Below are 25,316 nucleotides of genomic sequence, written 5' to 3' on the forward strand. Positions count from 1 at the left end.
GCTGGGGGAGGTGGCCTGGCTGGCCCCCCGCCCGCCCTCTGTCGGGGACCCTTCGCCATGTGTCCCACCTCCTGAGTTAGCCGCCGCGTGAAGAAGGGGTTCAGGTACTTGGCGTCCAGCCACACGAAGCCTTTGAGGTCCTGCCGCCTGATGTAATGGGCTTCATACTCCTCCTCCGTGAGCTCGGACAAGTGCTCTGACTCGATGGTGTTGCCCTGCGCGGGGAGGGGGTTGTGAGCTGGTCTTCCTGAGAGCCCCCACCCCACCCCGCCTACCCAGCAGCGCTTCGCTTCTGGCCACCAGCGTCTCTGACCCTAACTGTGCCTTCGGATCAGCGCGGGGCGTATGTGGGCAGCAAAGTGCCTCCTGGGAGCCTGCAGGGAGGTGGGAAGGTTTATAAAAATGCGATGGACAGCCAGGAATAAATGAGAATTATGAATAAGTCAGAATTTATTTGTGGGCTGGGGTTTGGTTTGTAAGCTTTCCAGGTGATCCTAATGGGCAGGCAGGACTGGGAACTGCCATTCTAGGTGATTTCACTCGCAGCCAACGGAACAGGGAGGCTCCTTCTGTCATTTTTGCCAACAGCTGTGTGAGCTGTGGTTCTGCTCTGGGCAGGTATTGGCTGGTCAGTGAGTATGTGTGTGTGAGTGTGTGTGCACGTGCGTGCAGGGGTGGGGGGCAATCCCGGGGGGACCTGGAGAGGAGTGAGAGCAACTACCCCATAGTAGGGCAGGACTGCAGGGGGAGGAGGTCTCTGTTCACCGGATCAACAGATCAACGCCAGCAGAGCTCCAGGCCCCAGGCCCAGGACAACCCCGTCCGCTGCAGGGATGACCAAAGGCCAGCAGGGTGTGAATGTAGCATCTGAAGCCACAGCCAAGTGGCCTCCACTGGGTGCCTGGGCAGTGGAGCAGGTGTAGGATATGGGGGGGGGGATCACCCGGAGGGCTTACAAATCCACAAAATCCTGGCCCCCCCAGGCCCACCTGCAGAGTTGATTCAGCAGGTCTGGGATGGGGCCTAAGAATTCGCCTTTCTAACAAGTTCCTGGGGAAGCTGCCGATCCAGGGACCTCCACCCCGAGAGCACTGATGGAGAGCATGGGGGTGCAGAGCACAGACTATGGAGTCCTGACCGCTCTGTGCCTCAGCGCTCTTATCTGCAAACTGGGGAGGAGCAGAGAGCACCTGCTTCCTGTGGGTTCTCAGGGCGACCTGAGACGGTGCGAGGAGTGCACAGCCACCGCGCCTGTGCCACAGAGAACATTCCCGAACATTCCCTAAGCAGCAGCTGCTCTTCCTCTGGGCATACATCCTGGTTCCGCAGGAGCCGGGCTCCAGCAAGCATGGCTGCGGGGTCAGGGGGGGGCAGCAGTACCTGGCACCCAGCACCCTGCTCAAAACACAAATTCTCTCCAGCCACAGCTTAGACCTGGGGAGACCCAGGAGCCCTCCACCGATTCTGACAGCCTCTGGAATGTCCGAGAACCTATACTGGGGCTTTTGTTAGGAATAGACCAGAAAGTTAGGGGATGGGGGTGGCCGGGGACAGGCTTCTGAGAGTGCGAGGGTCGTGCTGAACCAGCCCCGCCTGTGACCACCCGCCTGTGATCACCCTGTGACCCCCCCCAAGGGCTTCCTCCCAGCCAGGTCTTGGAGGAGACATGGGCCAGGCCACAAAGAGACCGGAGGCCAGAATCTGGCCGGTCCTGAGCGCCCCAGTGGAAGAGTGGGCTGTGTCCCTGTCTGTCTGCTGGTTGAGGATTTCTCTGCTTTCCTTGACTGAACAAAGTTACTGATGACCTCAAATAAGGGAACTAGAAAAAAAAGGCATTTCTAGAACTGGGGCTGGGTGGGTGGGGGCAGTGCAGGAAGGTGGCCTGAGAGGCCAAGGACGGCCTCTGCTCCTGTCAGAGAGCCTGGCTCAGCACAGGGGGCCTAAGGGTCCACACAGAGCGAGGAGGGCTGACGCCAGGGACAGGCAGCCGGCGGGGAGGGGCAGCTACAGGGGCAGGAGGTGGCCAGGGATCTGGGAGCCTCCGGCTCACCACAGCGGGACCCTGGACACCTCCCTTGTCTGTCCTCCAGGAAGGCACCTCTCTCACGGCCCTCAGAGGCCCGGCAAGCACTTTCCCCTCCCCAGGCCCCCAACAGGAGGCTTTCAGTAGACACTGTGGGGGAGGAGGATGACTGACTTTAAAACCTTCCAAGGGGTGGTGCTGGGAGAGCCTGATGTGGCTCCACGCCCCCACTCCATGGCCTCCAGGCCCAACACTGGTGGACAACTCACAAAGGGCCTCAGGACTCCAGTTCAACCTCCTTTTGAGTGTTTGTAGGTGCCAAGAGGCTCAAATCGTGTCTCATTTCCCCACCTCCCAGCTGCGGCGGAGACCGAGCCCCGTCCCCTCCCTGCTCACCATCTTCTCCGTCTTGCTGAGGTTGACGTCCTTCTTGCTCCGGCGGCGCACCTTGGCATCCTCGATGTCCATGAGGCGGATGAGAGGCATGGTGCTGCCACCCAGCAGCAGGATGGTGAAGAGCACCAGAACAATGGTGGTGGTGCCGATGAGCTGCCGCTTCTCCATGGGCTCTAGGTCCAGGTGCAGGCTCAGGGCGTACGGGATGGCGCCCCGCAGGCCTGGGGGCAGGGAAGTGGGTGAGAAGAGCCGCCTCACCGACTGGGCGCTGGGGACCTGGGCACAGCCTGGTTCACACCCATCGAATGTTCTAACGCGCCCAACTGCGGAGGGTGAGCTCCTCCTGTGAGGCTCTGGGCGTGAGAGAAGCTGGCTGCAGAGAAGTGGGGGCTGACCTCATCCCATTTCCACTTCATGAGGTGGCCGAGTGGGTCAAACGAGGTGACCCGTCCAGGCCCTGAAGCACCAGGTGTGCGTGCGTGCCCGTGTGAGGATCTGTCCCGCTAACGCTCACGTTCTAGAAATCCGACAGCTAGTGCACACTGAGCCGTCCCTGTGTGTGTGCCAGGCCCTGTGCGAAGGGCTCCACATGCACAGTCTCGCTGGAACGTCGCAGGAGGGCTGGGAAACAGGCCCTGCGACTCTCCACCACAGGCAGATAAGGACACGAGACTGAGGGAAGGACGCGTCCTCCCGGGGCCTCACAGCCTTGCAGGCAACAGCGACCAAGGCCCCTTTGCTTCTGAAGACGTGGCTCTCCTGCAGCTCCTGGACGCACCAGCAGGCTCGGGGCTGCTCTGCTGCAGGCCAGAGGCTGCCGGGAGCTGCATCCTTACCTCCTGTGGTGCTGCCCTGCGAGGCGGCTGGCTGGGCTGAGGGGTGCCCTGGGCTGGGAACAGCACCTTCTGGGGAACGTGCTGGCTTGCCCGGTGTCCTCTAGAGGGGCACAGGTGGGGAGACTGCAGACAAGGGCTTGTGCCACAGTGAGCGCCCAAAGAAGGGGAGAATGGGGCAGAGCACACTGTGAAAGGTCTGACAGACACAGAGGCTGGAGCCTCACAGGACGACGGGGGTCTGACCACAGCAGCAGTGCGGAGCCGAGACACGGGCACAGAAACGGGACAGGATTAAGAGAGACATGGAGGGGCACCTGGGTGGCTCAGTGGGTTAAAGCCTCTGCCTTCGGCTCAGGTCATGATCCCAGGGTCTTGGGATCGAGCCCCGCATCGGGCTCTCTGCTCAGCGGGGAGCCTGCTTCCTCCTCTCTCTCTGCCTGCCTCTCTGCCTACTTGTGATCTCTGTCTGTCAAATAAATAAATAAAATCTTAAAAAAAAAAAAAAAAGAGATTGACATGGAGAGTGGAAGCAGCAGGCCACAGGGGTAAACCGGAGGTGGGGTGGCCTGGGAAGGGAAGGGCACAGACGACAGTGGGGTGTCCCAGGAGGCTGTGCTACACGGCGCTCTGGGAGCAGGTTCTGGAGTCTGGCTCCTGGGGTCACCCCACCGTGCCCTTCTTTCCCCCAGGCCTCAACTCCACCTCTCCACCTGTCAAACAGGACTAGAAGCGGGGCCTGCCAGGTTGGTGGCCTGAGGACAAAATGCTGGGCACAGGACAGATGTACACACAGCAAACGTGGAGTGAGCCAGACCTCTGTCATAACACATATCACTGTTGCCCGTGGAAGGGGGACGCTGGCAAAGAAGAGGTTGGGCAGGAAGGTAAATTCAGTCCCAAGACAATGAGCTCTCCAAGGCATCGAAGGAGGACTTAAGCATGAGTCAAGATCTAAGAGCAAGGGTGCCTGGGTGGCTCAGAGGGTTAAGCCTCTGCCTTCTGCTCAGGTCATGATCCCAGGGTCCTGGGATCGAGCCCCACATCGGGCTCTCTGCTCAGCAGGGAGCCTGCTTCCTCCTCTCTCTCTCTGCCTGCTTCTCTGCCTACTTGTGATCTCTGTCTGTCAAATAAATAAATAAAATATTTTAAAAAAATAAAAAAAAATAAAAAAAAAAAGATCTAAGAGCAAAGAGCTTTGGGGTGTGGGAACTTGATGGACACTGGGGCCACCAGAATGGGTGAGCTTGTGAGAACACGAGAGCAGAAGCAGGTCTGGGGCTACGTCCTGAGGATGCCAGTGTTTCAGGGGTTGGTAAAGGTGGAAGGGGAACCTGAGAAAGAGGGCCACCAGGAGTATGGCCTGGAAGCCCAGGGAAGAGGGTCTCCAGGCAGAAAGCAGATCGGTGGGCAGAAGGAGCTCACAGTCGTGGAGGTGTGGCTGGATGAGGGCTGCCCTGTGCCTGCCAGGTCTCAGCAGCAGAAGGTTGCTCGGTGACCTGGGGAAGGCCAAGGTCAGGCCCATGAACAGGAGGTGAGGAAGTGGAGAAAACAGGGCAGGACAGCCCATTTAAGAAGGTCTCCACTTAAGGAGGTCTGGCTGCAAAGGGAGACGGGAAGCAGCTAGGGGGGCTGTGCGGAGGGGATGTTGGTTGAAGTCGCTGGTTTTTTCCTGGGAAAGAGAAGAATCTCCAAGAGTTGCAATGATGATGTCTCAGTAAAGACAGAGTCTGAGGATCCAGGAAAGAAAGGGTGAAAATCTGTGGAGAGAGGGCTCGGGATGGCCTGGGAGGAACAGCTGGGACCAAGCTCCCTCACTGTTTAAAACAGCGCCGCCACTCCCGAAGAGGTCTCTCATCATGCCCGCCTCCCCCAAACAGCTCACACAACCATGTAAAGGATCCAATACATCTCTTAGATTTTGAGATTTTTAAGACCTTGGATCAATTACTTTACAAAAAAAATTTTTTTCTCATTGGCAAGAAAGACTGAGGAAAAAGTTTCTCTCGCTAAACATACATACATACCTCACATATACATATGTATATATTTTAAACAAGGCCTTTTGAAAGAGGAGAGAAATCTGCAAGAAATGTATAGATATGCTGTTGGGTCGAAAACAGCTTATAAAGCATGTTGCTCTACCCCGACCCACACGGAATATTTTAATTATAATATTTAAATAAGAAAGTACAAAGAACGGGATGTATTGCTCAAAAATAAACTTAAAGATGCCTAAGGATCCAGTCTGTTAGGAGCCAAAGATGAAATCATTCCCTTCCTCTACAAAGTAGAGGAATTTGCACAGAAACTGAAAATGTTCCAATCAACTCTCAGAACTCTGGATGAAAAGAAATACCCAAACCTAGCCTGTATTGTGAAACTACTTGAACTTGAACCTTTTCTCTTTGGAGCCCCTCACTGCTTGCAGGCAGGTGAGGGCTGTCCCCGGTGCATGCTGGCCTGGGCTGCCTGTCGAGAGGAGCAGGACAGTAAATGCTGGCTCTGCCTCCTGTCGTCACGGGAACCCAAGCAAATCCGTTGCCCTTGAACCTGAGCCTCCACATGTGCCGAACAGACGAGCAATACCCATTCGCCTTGCAGCACGGAGCCTGTGAGGGGCACCATCTGTGTGGGACTCGCTTGGGGCCGGTAAATGGGGGCTGGCATGATTCCTGCCTTACGAGGCACGCCCGGTTTTGGAGGGCCCCAGCGGAGAGCCACTCGTGCTCTCCACACCGTGTAGGCCTTTATAAGCGATCGTCCGTCTACTGCTCATTCAATACTGGACTCACCGCTAAACCACATGATGAACATCATCTTCGGGGTGATTTTATGATCACGGAAGAAATTCAGGAGGTAGGAAAGAGGGAAAATGTTCACCGCTCTGCCAAACAGTACAAGCACCTGTGAAGATCAACAAACGCGATGCTGTAGACAGAAACCGCTGGGCCTCCCAGTGAAGCTTGTTGAAGCTACCACAGACCTTGTGACATGCCCATAATAAATGCAGCCTTCCCCTTGGCCATGAAAGACATGCATGGCAGCGCTAGGCAGAGACCCAGCTGGGGCCTGTTGCTGGAGACGCTAGTTTCTCTGAATCTGGGAGAAGATCGCACTTTGTATGTTATGTTTCCGTAGCCAGGAAGAGAGGACTAACAAGGTATCAAAGCCAGCTTTAAGCTATGACGGCAGAACAAAACCAAATGCCAAGGGGCCAGGCCGAAGCGTCCAGGGATTAATTTAAGGGCAATCTCACTCTTCCAAAGGTGTTCCACCGTGGGACGGGCCCACACTAATCATTCCCAATGGGCTGGCTCTGGAGGGACAGACAAGGTTGTTCCTGCCTCTCCCGTGGGCGCCCCCTCTCCTCAGGGAAAGGAGGGGTGACTGAGAAGGGCCTACACATAATGCTACTCATAAATGCTAGTCCCCAAGCAAAAGGAATGTGTAGGTAGGTTCTAGAAGGTCACATGCACCCTGTTTGGCAATTGCCTGCCCAAGCTTTTGGTTCCTAACCATCCCCAAAGTTGGTCTTAACAAAATATAGCCTTATGTAAGGTTTAGATCTTATCTAACTGGATACCCAGAACTACTTATTAATTTACTTTTTTCATCTTGGTTCTTACCATAACTAACTTAGTAATACGTAGCCAATATACACATGTACATTCGGCAGGCTCTAAGTTTATTCTTTCAAGAAGCATGAATTGAGTGTGCTTTGGCCTGTATGCCTTGGACGGTCAAGTTAACAATGGCTCCCAATCATCTAACATTTATATGTCAGACAAAGTGCCAGGCATTTTATATGCATTATATCTTGTTAAATTTAGATCCCTGCAATGCTTTTATTACTGGGAGCCACGCCCCAAACCTGGTTCAGCCCCCAAAGCCTATGCCCTTGACCACTGAGCAAGTCTCAGGTAACCCATCAAAATAGCAAGGGCTATTTCCGGGAAAGGCAGGACTGGCCTGTGCAATCGGGGGAGACCAAGCTCCCACTCCGGAGCATCTTCTCATTTTCCTCTTGCTCCCAGCTCATGGTGGAGGGAGGACCTCCTCGCTTCACCCACTGAAATCCAATCTTTCATTCCCACACTTGTGTTTCAGGTGTGACCACACTAAAGACTATTATACTTTCTGTAAATGACTTTTGCTGTTTTCTTTGTCCTGAAACCTGAGTTTGGAGGACAGATAACAGGGACAAAATCAACGAGCTCTTGTTGACTGAGAGGTGGAAGCACCCACACTACAAGGAGAAACATCGTTTCCCTTAGGGCTCTTTAGCTTCTCCGTGCCTCAGTTTCCCCACATGCCAAACAGGCAGGCTTCGCTGGTTTGCACATGGCAGGTGACAGTGTTAAAAAAAGGTCTGCGTCTCAACAGCTGGGTTCTGTTAAGTGGCCCTGGTAATAAGAGTTAACTGAACATGAATCATGATAACTGAGCACAGTAAGGCGTGTGTTTCACCTGACTTAAGTTAACAGTGGATCTAAAAGGACAACAGAGATCAAATTAGGGACTACAGTATGGATCGGTAGGCGGGCTTATGGGATACGAGCTCACACTGAGGGGCGAGAGACACAGGAGGGACCCAGATGAGGGACCTGGGAGCACCAGGCTAAATGCCCACATGTTAGAAGCCATTCATGTCACTTCCATCTGATGCCTGAGGAAGCTGCCCCTTTGTTTTAAATGCTAAACATTTGCCCTCACCCACTCCATTCTGCCAAAAGATTTGATTCTACTGTGAATGATTAAAGTTTTCTTTTCCTATTTTAAATTACTTAATTAAGTTAAATTCATATTTTAATTTGTTTCCCCTTGCTACCCAGAGTCCAACGGTAAGTTTCCCGAACCTTCTGAATGGTAAGAATCACCAGGGATGACTGCTCTGGGTGAACCTCTTGGGAGGTAAGGCTGTGGTAATCTTTACTTTAAACAAGTGTCCAAGGTCATGCTCAAAAATGGACACATCTGAAGAAAACCACAGTGAGAAGTATGTGCATTATAGATTATCCAGCAAAAGTAGAAAAAGAAATCATCCCAATTCTACAACCACTGGGAACATTGTGCTGCATTTTTTTACATGTTTTTTTTTTCTATGCATGATATTTTTACATGGTTATGATCAATTATACATTCAATTCTGAAAGTTGCTTTTACCACCTAATACAGAAACACAGAAACTTGTAGTTTTTAGAGAAGACCATAACCTTCAAGGTCATTTAATATTTAAAAAGAAGCAAAAATTCTTTTCCAAGGATATTCATTCCCTTAATTCCACCCCTTCTCCCTTCATCATATGTTTGAGATTTTTTAACAAAAGAAACTTTAAACAGAAGAGTGTCTATGTAGCTGTTGACCTTGAGCAGTTAACAGTTACATAAATGAATCCAGAACATGTGGTTATTGACCTACAAATAAGTAATTAAATAAAAAACAAGGAAAATACTTACTATGCACCAGATGACAAAGGAAATTTCAAACTTGTGAGGAAAACTAAAAATGGACAGGCCAAGAAATGCAAACACACATGTTTCTGAAACAAACCAAAGAATGGATTATTCAGCCCCAACTATTTTCTTCTGACACGGCACACAAGCAAACATTTCACAGCGAGTCAGGATCTACTGTAACACTCTGCTTATTGTCCGAAAAATCCGGCACCCAATGCCTTGCTGCAAACCACGCTTCAATCTGCTCGTTTTCTTCTATCGCACGAGCTGCACGTGCTTGCTTATTCAGAATCTCCTCATTTAATGAGGCAGCTGTCAAATAAATGCAAATACATGATCTCCCACCCAGGGAAGATGATAAATACATGAATCTGTCCCTTTGTTGAACAGTCATTGGCAAGGATCCCAATTGCAGCAAAGTGGCAAAAATTCAGAGAAACGACTACAGATACCACATTCCTAGTGTGAAAAGGTCCCTCGGTTAACTTTCTTGCCAGGGCAGCCAAAGCTAGAGTGACGACACGCATTTAATGCTACCACAGGTTGGGAAGACAGCTTGTCCCGGCAGGATCTGCAGGGAGAGCGGCATTTCCGACTCTTGGCTTCGCTCCACGGGTCAGATTGAGTCGACGCTGCTCTCTGTGCAAGCAGGTACTTGTGTATCCAAGAAAGAGCACCCCGTGAATTCCTAGCACTAGGCTCCCTGCTGACACGGTCATGTCCCCCAGAAGAGGCTAATCATCAGGGAGACAAGGACTGTATTTTAAAATAGTTGAACATCATAAAACAGAGAGGCTGTTTTAAAACATTTCAGCCATGTTCTTCTCTAAACATGTATCTTTTTAGAACAAGTCTGCAAGCGGGAGCGTATACACACCCTTTCCCTCCTTGAATTTTTTTCTTATCTAATAAACATTTTTGTGATCTTTCCAAATCAGCTCATTTAGAACATACTCAGATCTATGTTATGCTTTTCCAGGGCGGCATAAATTCCAATATATTGGTATGTCACGGCTAGTTTAACAAATCCTCTGTCAACAGACACCGAGGCGGTTTCTACTGGTGATATCACCATTTGCGACAAATATCCAGGCTCCACCCGAGGGTAGCTCTGCTGGGTCAAAGAGCACACGGCTTTGACGCGCAGCCCAATGCGCGATGACTCTCCATGAAGAGGGCATCGGGCTACGCCTGTCAACGGGGCCCGCTTCCCATATCCCCGTGCCGGAAGTGGGTATTAGCAAAACTGGAGCATGCCAGCCTGATGGGTACAAAATTATTGGGTGGTTTGCTTTATATTCCTTTAATTGTGACAGTCAGGCTCAGAGACCTTAGCTAGGACTCTGTGAGTGGGATGCCGTGGAAATAAGACCCCAGGACCAGGAAGAGAAAGATCTGGATTCTAGACTCCCTTTTCAGCCACGAGACTGTGGGCCAGTCCTCTGACCTCTGGCTCCTGAGCCCCGTTGGCTGCGGAAGGAAGCCCCTGCACGGCCCGTCCCCGCCGCCTAGTGCGTGACAGCGCGGAACCAGTGCTGGAAAATGAGCCGGACCCCACCACAGCGCCAGGGAGGTGCTGGCGATGACAGCTGGGGCGCAGCCACCCGGGAGGCCGGTGGAAAGGGACCGTGTGAGAGCGTGTCCTTCGTTGCTAGGTATAAACCACGGAGGAGGCGGGGGAGGGGGTACATCAGAGTGTGGGGAAGCAAGAGCTCACACTGAAACTGCCTCACAGAGAGAGTCCTCACAGCAGGCCCTGTGCAGCAGCGACAGGGCTCGTGCACAAGCGCTTGAGTTACGCCCTTCGAGCCGCTCTCATGGGAAAGGAGCCTGTGGACAAGCTGGGAAAAAGCTCTAACAATGTCCCTTTCTCAGACACGCACAATGTACGTCAGCTCACGATGCTCTTACGGCCGCCAAATTGAAAGCGTATATTCCCCCCAGGATTTTCCAGGCTCTTGTTTGACTGTGGAGTCTTGTCTCACCTAACCCTCACCGATGCCAGTGCCAGGAGGCATGTTTTTGGAAATGTCACTTTATGATGTTATAAACATTAATCGGTCTCCAGTGTTCATATTTATTCTCATTATTTTTGGTCTTAAAATTATAGGCATCGAATGTTCCAGAAAGTTATCAGGAGTTAGGTTTATGTTATAGAATTTGAAAGCCAGAGCAATAAACAAAAGATAAGGGAGCGAAGTATGTGGCTCTACGGAATTTTCCGTGGGGGAAAGAGGGTGTGGCTGAGCCACGGGCTGCCGGCCTGCCCCCACGGGACCACAGAGGCAGAACTCACCACACAGGAAGGCCACGGTCCGGAGGGTCTGCTGCATAAGGATCTGGGTGACCGGGGACAGGTTATGGTGCGTGTAGTGGGACATCACAATGCCTGAGAACAGGATGGCCATGATGCCTAGAGAGGAACAAAGAGGCAAAGCACAGAGACATAAATAGGGCAGAAAAGCACCTGCTACGTGATACACAAATATCGCACATTTTCCGTAAGTTACTGGGCCCTACAGTGTTACATGTTTTCAGAAAGGATAAAAAAGGAGGAAGAAAGTACTACCTGAGGCCTCCCAGAGGCTGCAGAGAAGTGCTACAGGCACCTTGTCTCTGGCAGCTTCCTTACCAGCTGGGTGACCTTGGGCTAAGCTTCTTCCCCTCTCCACGCCTGAGCTTTCTCATCTGGGCAGTGGGACTAACAGCGCCCTCGCTGCACCCGTCAGGAGGGCAATGGGGATAAGCCATGTAGAGTGATCACCACAGGCCCCGGGCTGAGCCGTGCAGTGACAGCTGCACCCACGGACGGAACGGGTGCAGGTGCGCCACTCTTGGAGCAGAAAGGGAGCATAAGAATCTGGATGTGGAGAACGGGTGGATTTTTATTTACTTTTTAATATTTTCCTTTAATTTTGCCTTCATCACAAGTTACTCTTATAACGAGAGAGAGGAGTGACTAAAAAAGGATCTACGTCCTTTCCTGAAAGCTCTCCATGCGTCTACACCTCCTGCTGCTCACTCGGGACTGAGCGTGGCCCACGGCCCCTAACCACTCCCAAAGCACTTTGCACAGAGGGGTTAGTTACCTCTCCGGGCTGCCCTGCCTCGGCAGCAGAAAAGGGGCCTAATTTTCACATAAGGAAGCAGAGATTTTTATAAACTCATTAAATAAACTGCTAAAATGTATGGATTACAAGTGAAAATTTGTAAGCAGAACTGTAGCTTATTCCTGCCACTTTGTAGACAGGGATGCTGGGCTGACTTTCCACTTGGAAAAGTTGGAAAAGGGTGAAAACCACCCTCGGAGCTGTTTCAAGGTCCCCCCACCCCCATACTCCCTCCTCTCCCACAGGCAGACCCACCCCCTGGTGCGAACAAGGCAAATTCCTATGCTCTTTCATTCTTCCCTGCCAAGGAGGCTGCCAGGAACATTCCAGCGAAGCTTCCCACAATCCCACGAGGCACACCTGACAGGATGGGACAGGGAAAGGAGAGGGCAGGCTCCCTGTGTCCCTCGAGGACTACAGCCCAAGCGGTGTCTCGAACCGCTGCTCTGCTAGGTGAGAACGCACACACCGAGATCTCTGGCTGGTTTCCCACTATGCTCCTGCGGGGCCCCGAGGAGGGGGGCACCCCCGGCCTGCTGAACCTTCCTGACACTGCCACAGAATCCAGGGAAGGCAAAGCAAAGTGAGACAGAAGGGGCAGAGACCAGAAACTGAGGCTGGAACTCCACCCAACGGCGGTGGGGCAGCTCAGACCGGCTCAGCCTGGCTGTGACGGGCCCTGCACGTGGCTTAGCCTCACGACCCCAACAGCTCCATGCATGGCGCGGTTAGTCCCGGGGTCCAGACGAGCAAGCTGGGGCTCGATCGTGGCACCGATACGTTTCAGTTTTTATGGACTTGATCCTTAGCATCGCCACCCAGGGCGGAAAGTTCCCAGCTTCTGCGTTTCCAAAGCATTTTTGCTTCACTCGTCTGCTTTAGTCATTGAAGGGTTATCAACTCCCTGGCAAAGCGGAGACCCCGGAGTTCTTACCTCGAAATAATAGTCAAACCCAGAGGTGCCTGAGCCATGTTTAGGTTGTGACACGAGTGGCCTTCCACTGACACTGCTGTCCCACCTACAGCAGTCCCAACACGAAACGACCTCTCCAGAAAACCAAAGGATCTGGGAAGTCAGAGGTGACAGCGAAAGTTGCCCTGGGACTGAGCAGCAGCGTCCACTGCCGAAGCCCCGGGGAGCCTTCCTGCCCGCCCTCTAGCCCGTCTCGCCGCCGCGCTCTGCAGCCAGAGGGCCGGCTCAGTGCGGAAGGGCTCTGGCTGGCGGGTCAGTCTGGGCACCAGGTCAGGGCTGCAAACTCAGAAGCTTCAGGGGCCCGACAAGAAAGACAAAAAAAGGATGACCAACATGTGGGCGAAGAAGGCACAAGCCCATCTCTGAAGTTCTCCCTGTGGAAGGGAGGGCTCAGTGTTGACCAGTCTTCCTTCTGGCCTTTTGAGAGATGCCAGAAATCTGTTTCGTATGGGAAATCTTCCAGCTTGTAATGACGGCAACTAACTGAAATGTCAACACATTTTCTGGACAGATAAACAGTCCCCTCTGGAGGCGGAGTTTGGACCCTATGACAACGGGCCCTCAGGCCAATGCAAGAGTGAACAGCCAGCCACCACCTTGACCCAGGGCTAGACCAAGGTCAGGACATCTCTCGAGTTCTGCGGGCTGAAGGAGAGAGTCAGCAGCGGATGCGAAATCCTGAGGGGACAACTCGAGTGTCTGCCCTATGAGCCCTCTCCACCACCCAGACCACCTTCACCCACGGGAGCCGCCACCACACAAGCTGTGAAAACACCAGCGGGTAAATGGAGCAGACAGGTTCACTTCTACAGCTAAAAGCATGGGTATTTTATTTTAAAAGATTATTTATTTATGAGAGAGACAGAGCAAGAGCAGGAGTAGGGGGCAGAGGCAGAGGGAAAGGGAGAAGCAGACCCCTCCCTGAGCAGGGAGCCTGATGCAGGGCCTGATCCCAGGACCCTGAGATCAGGACCTGAGCCGAAGGCGGATACTTAATCAACAGAGCCACCCTGGCCCCCCAAGGCATGGGTATTTTTAAAAATGCCCTGTAAGGAAGAATTCCTGACACGTGTATTTCTTTCAGAAGGCAAAATCATTTGAGGAAGTAGATAACTAGTGCAACAAAATGGCCAGCTTCAAGGAGGGAAGGAAGGAAGGAAATCCATTTCTCGTTTCAGCTAAATCCACTATTTTAAATGTCACGAACAATGATGATGAATAGAGACTCAAGTCCAAAGGCAGAAGGTGAAGGGTGTCTATTGTGGTACAATTTCCACTGCACCGCACCTTGCTGTGTTTTGCTATAAAACATCCAGACTCAGAGGTCCAGAGTAAGAGAATCTCCATTCACACCGTCTTGCCCCTGGGAAACTAGTATTAAAGGTCCCGACACAGGCCGCCAGTTCTTTTCTTATGCCATAATAAAGCTTATCTGCCTTTAAAATGCACTCAGTAGAAGGATCCCATTATGTATGCAGCATGGATTACCAGCAGAGGGAATTTTTTTTTCCCCCAGAGGCATTTTTGAGGCCTCCAACACTTACCTGCCTTTGCACATATAACAGAACCCCAATTCCTTCCGGGGCCTACAGAACCCTACCAGCCGGGGTCCCTGCCTCTCTGGTCTTCCTGCTCTTCCTGGAGTGCGCCAAGCTCCCTCACAGCAGTGTCCCGCTCAGCACTGCCGCCCCAGGTCCTGCCTGGGCTGGCTCCTTCTCAGCACACAGGTCTTAGCTCAGGCACCACCTGTTTGGGGAGAACTTCTTGACCCCCCACCGCATGATGTGTCTGCCCCCATGCCACTATCACATTGCTCTGATCTCGCTCATTCCTGCCCGTTCTTCAGTACCCGAAATTACCCGTATGTGTTTGCCTACTTGCTTACCATTGTTCTTCGGCAGGTAGGAGCCCGATGTGGTCTTGTTTACTAAGGACAGCCCCAGTACCAAGGACAGTTCTTGGCACAGAGGAGGCATTTAGTAAGTATTTGTTGAATGGATGATCAATCTTTTTTCCTCAAAATTTTGCAATCTATCTGGGAGTTCTTTCCACGGCGGCACAATTAAGTCAAATTCATTTATTTGGTGGCTGCACAGGATTTCGTAGTGAGAACCGACCCAGGCGTACTTCATGTCTCCTAGGACCAGTGGCTTGTGGGTTTTCTCCCACAGGCAGCACTGAGGAACCCCCGGTTGTGCACCTGGGCACAGGAGCGCCACACCATGCGTTCTACCTCTGGTAGAATGGAGGTTACATCCCATCCTCCGTGACTCACCATGACAGTGTGTCGCTCTGCCCCAATCCCCCTCCCTCAGCCCACTGTTGGCTAAACTGCAAAGGTGGGGTCTGTTCAGCCCTGAATCTTCAGAGCCAGAGGGCAAAGTGGCCCTTGAAACTGGCAATGACTAGACTCGTTAAGACTGACAGAGTCAGAACAAAGATTCTGAGAACAGCTAACACTAACTCATAACTAGGGGGCCTGTTTAATTTGCTACTGAAACCAGGATGTCTGTGACAGGGAAAAGGCGTGTCACTAATTTACATATTGAGGGTGTCAGGGCCAGCAGGAAGTATCACCCCAGCATGTCTCTTGTCAGGACTCTTACTCGCATTGTTCCCTTTAACCCCTGACCCAAGGGCCTTGGGTGGGGGGTGCCCTTCTATACTGTCTAGTTCATGAGGAGGAAGTGGATGCTCAGAGTGGTTAAGGCGGCTCTGTGAGGTTGCACAGCTAATGAGGGGCGGGGCAGGGATCCAACGCAGGTCTGGCATCCTTAACCACTGTGTCTGAAACACGTGATTAGGGTGTGGGATTTGGAGAACAGCACCCTGCTGTGTATTGCTGGTAACTGCTTCCTCAGTCCTCTGTGACAGAAGTGCAGGAGGAGAAGGAAGGGGGGGGGATAGCAAACATCACCCCCCCACCGGCTGTACTCTCACAGAGGGACTCGAGGGTCCTCACACACACCAGGGCTATCCTACCCTTGTCTGAAAACCATGTGACAAATATCCCAAAGTCAAATATGGGCCAATCCCAGCCAACGGCCCAGAGGTAGCTGAGCCTGCTCTTGGCTCGCATGTGCTGTTTCTGCCCCCACTGCCCACTGGTTTGTTTAGCAAAAGCCCTCAAAAAAGTGAAGCTCCACAAACAGGAAACACTGCCGCTGTGGAGACAAGAAAAACACTCCCTGGTTTTGATCACAAATTCCAAATGGAGGCATGAAATACATCTTTGCCAGCAGGTACTCGGTGTTCATCTCAAAGGGGTGGGGAACAGTTTAGAAAAACAGAGGTAAAAATAGCCAAGCTAGAGCCAAATGACTCATAGGTACTGTTTATGTAAGTGCCAAAATTCAGGAAAGATAAGAGAAGGAACTCGATGGCAGATACTGGGATGAAATTATCCAATAGAACTGATGGGAACAAATCAAATTAAGAACAAACAAAACCCTGAGGTTTACCAAGAGTTCTAGTGAAAATGGCCAGAGTCCTTTCTGCTTCCTCCTTGGCAGGATCTGCCTACAGACTGTAATTCTAGAGAACGATCTGCGGGGAAGGAGAGTTCTGCTCAATGGAGTAAATAAAAACCACTGGGGACTTCCATTTTGCTACGCCAACTGCAGTCCTGCTACAAACAACTAGAAAACCTGATCAAAGATAGAAAACAAAGGTGTCTTCTGACTGGGTACTACAGGGTAGGGTTGTCAGGAGGGAAACATTCCTGACCAAAGGGCAACAGCGGCCGGCCACTCCCGCTCCAGGCCCTGGCCCAGCCCAGACAGAGCTTCCAGGCTGAGGCTTAGGGAGGGGGGGGAACTCCAAAACCCAGCCCAGCAGAGTCAGTCTAGCTGAGAAGAGATAAATGAGAGCGGCGGGACCTGAAGCAGCCAGAGTAACAGAGAAGGAGGCCTGCACAGAAAAAGCGTTCTCGAGGGCTACAGCAGTGTCCCCTTGAATCTTGGATTATACTGGTCTGTACACGTGTGGGGTGAGATCCTACAAGCCTAGGGAGACATACCACTGATAAGGAACAGGCCAACAATTTCTGAAGCAGGCACAGGGCTGGGAAGTTTGTGTTCCCACAGGCCAGAGTGGGGCGACCTTGTAATACAGGAGACAGGACACGGAGTCCTTAGAAGGGCACTGCGTTACTTCCTAGTGTTACTCTAGACCTGAGGACAAAGTCTGAAAGTAAACCTCAAAATGATTAAACTGATTCCAAGAAACTTGGATACACCACAGAAGAAGATCCAAAATTCTATGAAGAATGCAAGAAAAATCTAGTAACTCAACAACATAATAAGGTCTACAGTGACTGGCATCCAATCAAAAATTAACAGGCAAGCAAAGAGCAGGAAAACATGACTTACAAGCAGAAGACACCGACCAAGAAAGACTTGGAACTGATGGAGATGATGGAATTAGCAAATAAGGATGTCACAGCAGCTGTTACAAACATGCTCCATCGGCTCAAGAATGTACAGACAATCACGAACACGGTAAGGAGAGAAATGCAGGATATAAGAAGGACCTAAAGGGAACTCCTGTGTATGAAAAATACACATCTGAAGTGGAAAATACACTGGATGGACTAGCAGGACAGCGAGCATGGCAGAAGGAAAGACCCATGAACATAAAGACACAGCAAGAGGAATGAGCCAAAGTAAAGCATAGACAGAAGAAAAAAAGATTGAAAAAAATTAAAAAGGCAAAGTATATTATGGGATGATAGAACACTGTCAATTGTAATTTTAGTAATTGGACTCCCAACAGGAGAAGAGATGGGAAAACAGAAAAAAGTGTCTAAGAAATGGGTAAAAATTTCCCAAATTTGGTGAAAAGCTATAACCCCATAATTTATAAACCCAAGAAACTCAACAAACCCCAAGTGGAATATAATGAAAATTATACCAAAGTATGTCAAAATCAAATTGCCACACACCTATCAGAATGGTTAAACGTTTAAAAATTAAAATAAGTGTTGATGGGGACAGGAAGCAGCTAGAACTCTCTCAGGCATTCTAGTGGGGATGCAAAATGGCCCAGTCATTTTGGAAAACACTTGGCAGTTTCTAAGAAATACATACTTACCATATGACCCTGCAACTTCACTTCTTAGTGAAGTGAAGTTTCATTTATCCAAGATAAATGAAAATAGCCTCACATATTCATATCCAAAATCTGGAAAAACCCCAATGCCCTTCAAATGAATGACTAAAATATGGTGCAGTAAGAATGTGTAAACTACTGACACATGCAAAAACATGAGTGTCTTTCAACAACATTATGATCACTAAAAGAAAGGAGACACGAAAGTCTGTATGCTATGTGATTTCATCTGTAGGACATTCTGGAAAAGGCAAAACTATCATGATAGAATGCAGATCAGTGGGGGCCAGGGCCCAGGGCCGGGCCAGGGGACTGACTGCCCTTGGCGGTCTGACCCCATCCTTTCAGTGAAGGCCCTTTCGGGGACTTGGTCTGGGAAAGGGACAACACAGGAAGTGACATTTTGATCTCTGCTACAGGGTGGCGGGTGAAGAGAAGATGTGACCATGACAACACTGAGCCCCTGAACCCAGCCAGGTCTAAATTCAGAGGTATCCCTAATGGGCCAGTAAATCCCCTTTGTTGCTTAAGCTTTACTGAGCTGTGACTGTCTCTTGTGATTGGAAGTGACCCCACTGACATAATCTGTTCCACCAGGCAGGACAATGTGCCATCAACCCCAGCAGTTCAACGTTTCTGTCACTTACCCGAGAGGGAGATTCCTTCTGCGAGCCCATAAGGAAGATAAGCAAAAATGATCATCATGCCAAACTCCAAGGAAGGCGTTTTCCTCAAGTCAATATGCTTTAGCACGTAAATAACAGTTGTCAAGGAAAAAGAACCAAGGGACAATTGATGGGAGATGTTGCCTTCCAAATATACAGGGTAGGCAATGGATATAAAAGGCTTCGGAACATCCCAGGGTAACACGTGAATATCCATTGTTTTCTTTTCCTTTGCAGGGAGACTGTTGTTTTAAGAAGGGGGATCTCACAAAACACTAAGAACTGGAAATTCTGGAAAACTGGAAAAATTAAAATCAACCTAAATCAACTCATTGAAAAATGCTGACTGGGAAGGCTGGCAGTGTGCCGGGGCTGCGGGGGCAAGGCTGGGGCCATGGCCAGGAGGACAGCCCGTGCTGCCAGGTCCCTTCCAGGGCCATGTCACGCTTTCCCCCCTTCCTCCAACATCAGACAAGACAGCTGAAGGGGTGTCTAGAACTCTCGGGGAAAGTGCCCCACTGGAAGAACTTCTTTCACATTCCTGGAGATTTCTAAACTCATGCTCCTATGAAAGGAGAATCTTCTCTCTCTTCCAGTATAGCCCACGCGCCCGTGCTGGGGCTCGCAGCGCCCATCCACTTGGCTTCCGCAGAGCCGGTGCTTCTCCATCCCCTCCCCGTCCAGGAGAAAGATAAATGTGGAGGAAAATACTGATCTAGAAAAAGTTTTCCATTCTGTTTATTGGTACAATATGAGAAGCTGTCAGCCAACAATGGGCACTTTAGACTTCTGGACAAATGGGGGAAGGGAAAATTCAACAGGATGGCAGACCAGCGTGCCTGTCACAGGCAAGGGTGGCTCTTCCGGCCATCTGTGGAACACACTGCTCGTGGAGGAGGGCCAGGTGGCCGGCTCCCCGAGACGCAGGCCTGGGCTCCCACAGAAACGGTCTGGTGCCTGTTCCTATTTTAAACGTGACGAATTTTCTACAGCAATGAAGGTGTCATTGGTCCCAAGAGCCTCTCTCCTCCTCTGGCTAGAAGAGTGTATGGGCCATTGAGCAGTGCAGTCAGCGTGAACACCCTGGACGGACTCACTTTGAAAGGCTCTTTTCTGGCCCTCCAGATAAACACTTTCAGTGGGGTAAAGACTCAGTTTGGTAATTTCAGAGGAAGTTAATTTCCAGTTTTCTGACTGTGACAAGTGAGACAGGGGAACCTGAAAATCTCAAGTGAGAAGTTCCCCTAACGGTGGGATCTGAGAGGCAACAGTGTGCACGACCACGGCGTGGGAAAAGGGACGTCCTAAATTGCACATGTCACACTTTGAAGTCCTTGGGTTTCAATGCAAGTGCTCCTTAAGACAAAAGTACACAAAGGTCCTCCTTCCAACACTGCCTTAGACTGAAACGGGCCCCTTAAGGAAGAGGGGGAGATGGCTGGAGATGGAGATAATAATGAAAATCTTCTCAGCCACGCGTGTTCATCATATTAAAAGGATATTAATGCAGAGATTAAGCCAGTGAGAGTGCCGAGTGCTGCTGAGCCAAAGAACATTTTGAGGAAGTAGCCAAGGGCTTGTAAAAATGTTTGCCACCCACTGACATCTGACATATTTTTCCTTGTTAAACCTTCAGCTGTGCTAGGAAGTAAAAGAAAAACAAGAAAGAAGTTAAAATGTTATAGAGAAAGTTATTAGAAATCAACTAACACTCAACACTGACTCTTTTTTTTCTTTTTTGCTTATTCAGTCTTTCATTCCTTCCATCACTGGGTTAGGTCACTTACTTGTTCACCTACTTTGTGAACTAACACCTACTGTGTTAGCTTTCGGGGGGGGGGGGGCGGGGTTCAGAGAGCCTAGCAGAGTCCCTGCCCTGCTGGGGCTCCTTCTGTCTGGTAAGGAAGACAAACAAGGAGAGAACAAGTGACCACACTGCGGGGAGGGCAAAGGGCTGCAGAAACACAGGGTGTGCATCTAACTCGGCCCGGGTGGTGGTCAAGGAATGCTCCTCCTGACGTGTGGGCTGGGTTCAGCTTTAGAAAAAGAAGAGTTAATGGGGGAGGAAATGAGGGCAAGTGCCCCAGGCAGAGGGAACAGCACGTGCAGAGGCAGGGAGCCCGAGAATGCACAGCACATTCTGGGAGCATCCAATTACGTAAATCAGCATGGCTAGAACCCAGGAACGGGACGGGGTGGGGGCACTGGTGGGGAAAACGGTGGCAAGAGAGAAGTACGACCAGCTGCCATGGTAGCCTGGGAAAGGCAATGGACCAAGCTCGGAGTTGGTATTTCACCCCGAAGGCCCTAGGGAGCCATGGGGGGTGCTTCTAGTTGCGGGGGGAGGGGACGGCAGCAGGGATCCTGGGATAAAACTTGGAATTGAAGCATCAGCAGGAAATCTGAGCACGGAGCAACCTAAAGAAGAAATGTCACAGGGAAAGGGCCAAGAGAGTGGGTTAGGAGGCATCAGGAAGAACTGAAAGAACTTTCCTTCTAGGATAACAGAACAAAGTAAAATGTTAGAAGCCATTAAATTCAATTAATGGTTTTATCCCAAAAGGGAAAACCATTATACCATGACAATGGAGTTATCCTCATTAAAGATCCTCCTCCTAATGGATTATACCTTCAGACCACTCCTCAGATCCAACCACTTCTCTCCCTCTCTCTCCTTACCATCCTCTGTCCCAGGTCTTATACCTCATTGCTCTTTCTAAACATCCTTGTCTTCCTTCCACTCACTGGCCTGCATGATCCTTTTCAAATGCACAATCTGATCGGGTCACCGGCCTGCCCAAACCTATCGGACAGTTTCCTACTGCTTTTCAGGAGGAAGCCCGGTCTGAGCAGCACCGGACCCCTGTGTCTGCCAGACCTTGTGACCCCATCTCCTCCTCACTCAGGAAGGATCCCACTGTCATGGGACCATGGTCATCTTTCACTGCTCCCTGGCCCCAGCTCATCTCCCAATCTGTTCCTCGGAACCTAGGGTCAGTGTCACCTCCTCAGGGACACCTGCCCTGACGCCTTCACATATTCTGGGCTCTCCTGGAACCTGACTTCTTCACAGAAAGTGCCAACTCATGAGTCATTCATGAGCTGCCTGTGTCCATCTTGTTCACTGCTACATGTCCAGGGCCTAAGGCAGAGCCTAGTATACAAAGGCACTCAGTAAACAAAACAAAGAATTATCAATAGAAATATTTGGTTTCATTAATCAGCGTTTCATGAATTGGTATAATTTTAAGGCAGGATAATCTCTGATTAAAGGGTAGCTTGGTCAAATAACCTCAGGAAGTTTTCTGTGATGATTCACAGCACAGTGTAACATATAACATAATAAAGGTTCTGAAAAGTCCTGCAAAAAAAGAAATCTAACTTTTTTCACATAAAGTTTTCCAAACTCACCTGAACACACCATCTCCTCCAACCCCTTCTTTCCCAGCTGACCACAGGTTAACACCCTACCTTGGGGACTGCTGAGAGCCAACATGGGTTCTCACTGGGCAAGTGTTTTTGAAGGCTAAGCTCACCCACAGTTCCCAAATGGACCTGCAGGCTACCAGCACACGGTGTCCAGCCGCCACCCCTTAAAGCTGGTCCACTGGCTGGGGCCACTGTTTTCTTTTCATGCAGAGGCCCCATGGAAGTGACTTGCTGGTAAGGTCACATCAAGGGTGGACAGCAGACCCAGGACAGAGGCCAATGGTTTCTAAACTCAGGATAATTGAAAGTAGAATTTGGACTCTTTCTGGCCTGGCAAATTTCTACCTTTTTAATTTCTCGCACTTAAAAGAACATGAGACAAAGCTGCTTCAGGATCCATTTCATGAGCCTACTTTGCAGCTGGAGAGCACAAAAAGGTTTCCTCTGTAGCAGTTATTGTAAGAATAAATCGTCATACTAACAAATCAAAGCTAAAACTAATTTAATTAAAGTAAATGAAGAAACAAAAGATAGCTTTCTGGCACTTATGAAAATGAACACATCAAAAAAGGGGTATAATTTATTCACACATTCAGTTGCAAAGATAAGCGTGTCAGGTCGCTTTGAGAGCGATCATTTATGAAGTAGACTCTCAAACAAGATGTGAGTCTATCTAATAACCAAGGAAAGGTGACAACAGCCCCCTCCTGTCCTGCTCCCCAGCCCCCCAAAACCACGCCCGCTGTCTTTCCAGTCTGAAAATGCCTACCGGCTCATGAGACAGCTTGGCTGAGAAACCTCACTCCTACCCCTCAGAACAGCTGTCTCCCTCTCATACTCCAGGCACTGCACTCACTCTTCTGGGAGCATCCTTCTCTCATCCTGGACTGACCTTGTCAAATCCAGCTGTCTCTGAGCAACGTTTGACACATGGAGGGCCCTCACCAGATGCTGAGGGTGGACAGCCAGCCTTTAGCATCCCGCAGCCGCCCCCGCCCAGCCTGCAGAACGCACACATATGCATGCGGCCCACGGCTCCAGTTCGGGAACTGTCATCACACGCGACCTTGGCCTTCAAGAGCACTTTTCCAGGAAGAAACTGTGGCTGCTTACAGTGATTCCATCATTTCTCAATTTCAAAAGAAAATAGCTCCTCCTCTTTAACCTTCTTGTGGCAAAGAGTCCAGGAGAAGCTTAGAAAAGGTCCTACTTCTGACAGATTTTTAAAAACAAAACACATTAGAGAAAAAGCAGTTGAGTTGAGCTCCTAATGTATAAAAATAACTCATGATGCCATCGCCAATTTGAACAAAATTCTTTATCGTGAATGTTCAGTATGTGCAGCCACCAGGACACGAGACAAAAGTCAAAACCCGAAAGTGAAAAGGCTTTCGGAGTAGATCTTAAATATTACTGCGATAATTGCCTAATAAAGCTACAGAAATCTTTGTCAAGAGAAACGTGAAAAAGCCAATAGTGGGGAACTTGCTAAACAGATCCAGGAAGTTCACAGAATGAACTACTCTGTAACCAGGAAAATAAGGTTATGGAAGATTATTTTTCCACTCTGCTCAATGGAAGAGTTACAATACAGTATACGGAGCATATGTCCCACTACATCAAACACAGGCAGACTTCCAAAATGTTAACTGTAATTATCTCTGGTTAGTAATAATGCATGTACTCTAATTTTCTAAATTTTGTATGAAGAATATATGTATTACTTTTAGAATGATAAAAATGTTTTAAAGTTTTTTTTATTTTAAGGTCTGCTAATTAAGGTTGCAATTAAGCAACATTTGGTAAAGTTCTTCTTGCAAGATTAGGACAAAACTAGGACAAACACAGGAAATGGTAACTGGGGGACAGGCGTAGAAGAGGAAAGGATCTAACATTAACTGATGTCTGCTGCTTCTCACACAGGATAGTATTTATTCAATCCTCAAACCCAGTCCTAGGCTGGGGCATTATCACCCTCGCTTTACTGCTGAGAAGCATGTGGCTCAGAGAGGTAAAGGAGCTGACCCAGGGCCACATAGCTGTGAGTGGCATCAACTTGATTCTAAAACCTGGGTTCCTCCCACTATAAAACATCATTTTATTCCAACGTAAAGAACTTGAATGTAGTCTATAATAAAGCTTTTAAGAAAATGCCAACATCCACAGAGTGGCTATGCTTGACCCGGAATCTGCTAACAAAGGAAATGGGTTTTTCTTTAGCAGAACACAGGCTGGCTCCTAAGGTTCTCTTAGCTGATCTGTGAAACGCTGTCCAGAGCTCTTTCCTCCAACTGCTTTGACTGCCAGTGCCTTCTCTGGTTTTGCTAAAACTGTCTGGGTCTCCTACCCATACATGCTAATGAGCACTACAAAAGACAGAGTTCAAGGAAACAGTCCTGCGTCAGAGAGACGCATGTGAGATGACCTTAGAGTCATTTCTTTTTCTCAGTGGCTTCTTGACATTTTAGGATTTATCTATCATTTCTCAGATCCTATCAACAAGGGCAGTCATACTGATGAACAGATGAAAAAGAGATTTACAGTGCAACAGCATCTCGAGCTGGGACGTGTGTGAGCATTGCTGGCTCATTCTCCACCAGGGGAAAGGAAGGTGCTGGGCAACAGCCCCTCAGTGGGAGAGCAGGGCCTCTGCCTACCGCTTCTGTCTGCACCGAAGCTGTCCACACACCCATCCCTCAACTGGCTGCTCCCTCCTATGCTGGAACTAATAAAGCACCTCAGTTCTTGGGTCTCATCCCAGAGCAACTGAATCAGACGCTGGGAGGGCGGGGCCTGGGACTGCTCTGGTTAATAAGCACCCCTGGGACCTGGACAAGAAGCTGCACTTGAAACCACTGCGGAAAGGTCCTAAAGGGCGGGCTTGCCTCTGCTCAGCCTGGGCCTTGACAGCACCGCTGGGGTGTGTGAGGGCTTGTCGGGACAGAAGACGGAGAAGCGCGTGACCCGGCTGCCCAGAGGACAAGCAGCTGTTTGTGCAGCTGCCTGGGAACAGCTGTCTCTCTGACACCAGGACCTTCAGCGACGGCCTTGAAGAAAGGACACTCACTTGGTCAGGACAATGGAGACTGCGTCGTTGAGGATACTCTCTCCAAAAACCAGCATGTTGAGCACCGGGTCCACGTGAAGCGCATTGAAAATGGCAATAGTGGCCACGGGGTCGACGGCAGAAATCAGGGAACCAAACGCAAAGCTGCACAGAGGAGAAAAGGAAGGGGTCACTCAGCGACGCTGACCATGGGGCCCACACAGTAAAACAGCAAAGCCAGAGCCCCTATGTGGTCTGACACGTTCGTACACA

General features: G+C 50.2%; 1 protein-coding gene across 2 annotated transcripts in view; it reads right to left on the bottom strand.

Annotated features, from left to right (window-relative positions):
* The window catches only part of LOC111141863 (solute carrier family 9 member A8), a 70,122-nt gene that overhangs the window by 5,059 nt on the left and 39,747 nt on the right, over positions 1-25,316 (bottom strand). For both annotated transcript variants that reach the window (XM_022494705.1, XM_022494706.1), the window contains exons 8-15: positions 25,065-25,208; positions 20,071-20,209; positions 18,551-18,656; positions 11,008-11,124; positions 8,712-8,794; positions 6,048-6,159; positions 2,420-2,640; positions 69-215 (exon numbers count right to left, since the gene is read on the bottom strand). In XM_022494705.1, coding sequence (XP_022350413.1) covers positions 69-215; positions 2,420-2,640; positions 6,048-6,159; positions 8,712-8,794; positions 11,008-11,124; positions 18,551-18,656; positions 20,071-20,209; positions 25,065-25,208 — 1,069 coding nt within the window. The remainder of the gene's footprint in view (positions 1-68; positions 216-2,419; positions 2,641-6,047; positions 6,160-8,711; positions 8,795-11,007; positions 11,125-18,550; positions 18,657-20,070; positions 20,210-25,064; positions 25,209-25,316) is intronic.

This window comes from Enhydra lutris, unplaced genomic scaffold (assembly GCF_002288905.1).
Source record: "Enhydra lutris kenyoni isolate GAN:26980312 unplaced genomic scaffold, ASM228890v2 scaffoldscaffold6, whole genome shotgun sequence".
NCBI lineage: Eukaryota > Metazoa > Chordata > Mammalia > Carnivora > Mustelidae > Enhydra > Enhydra lutris.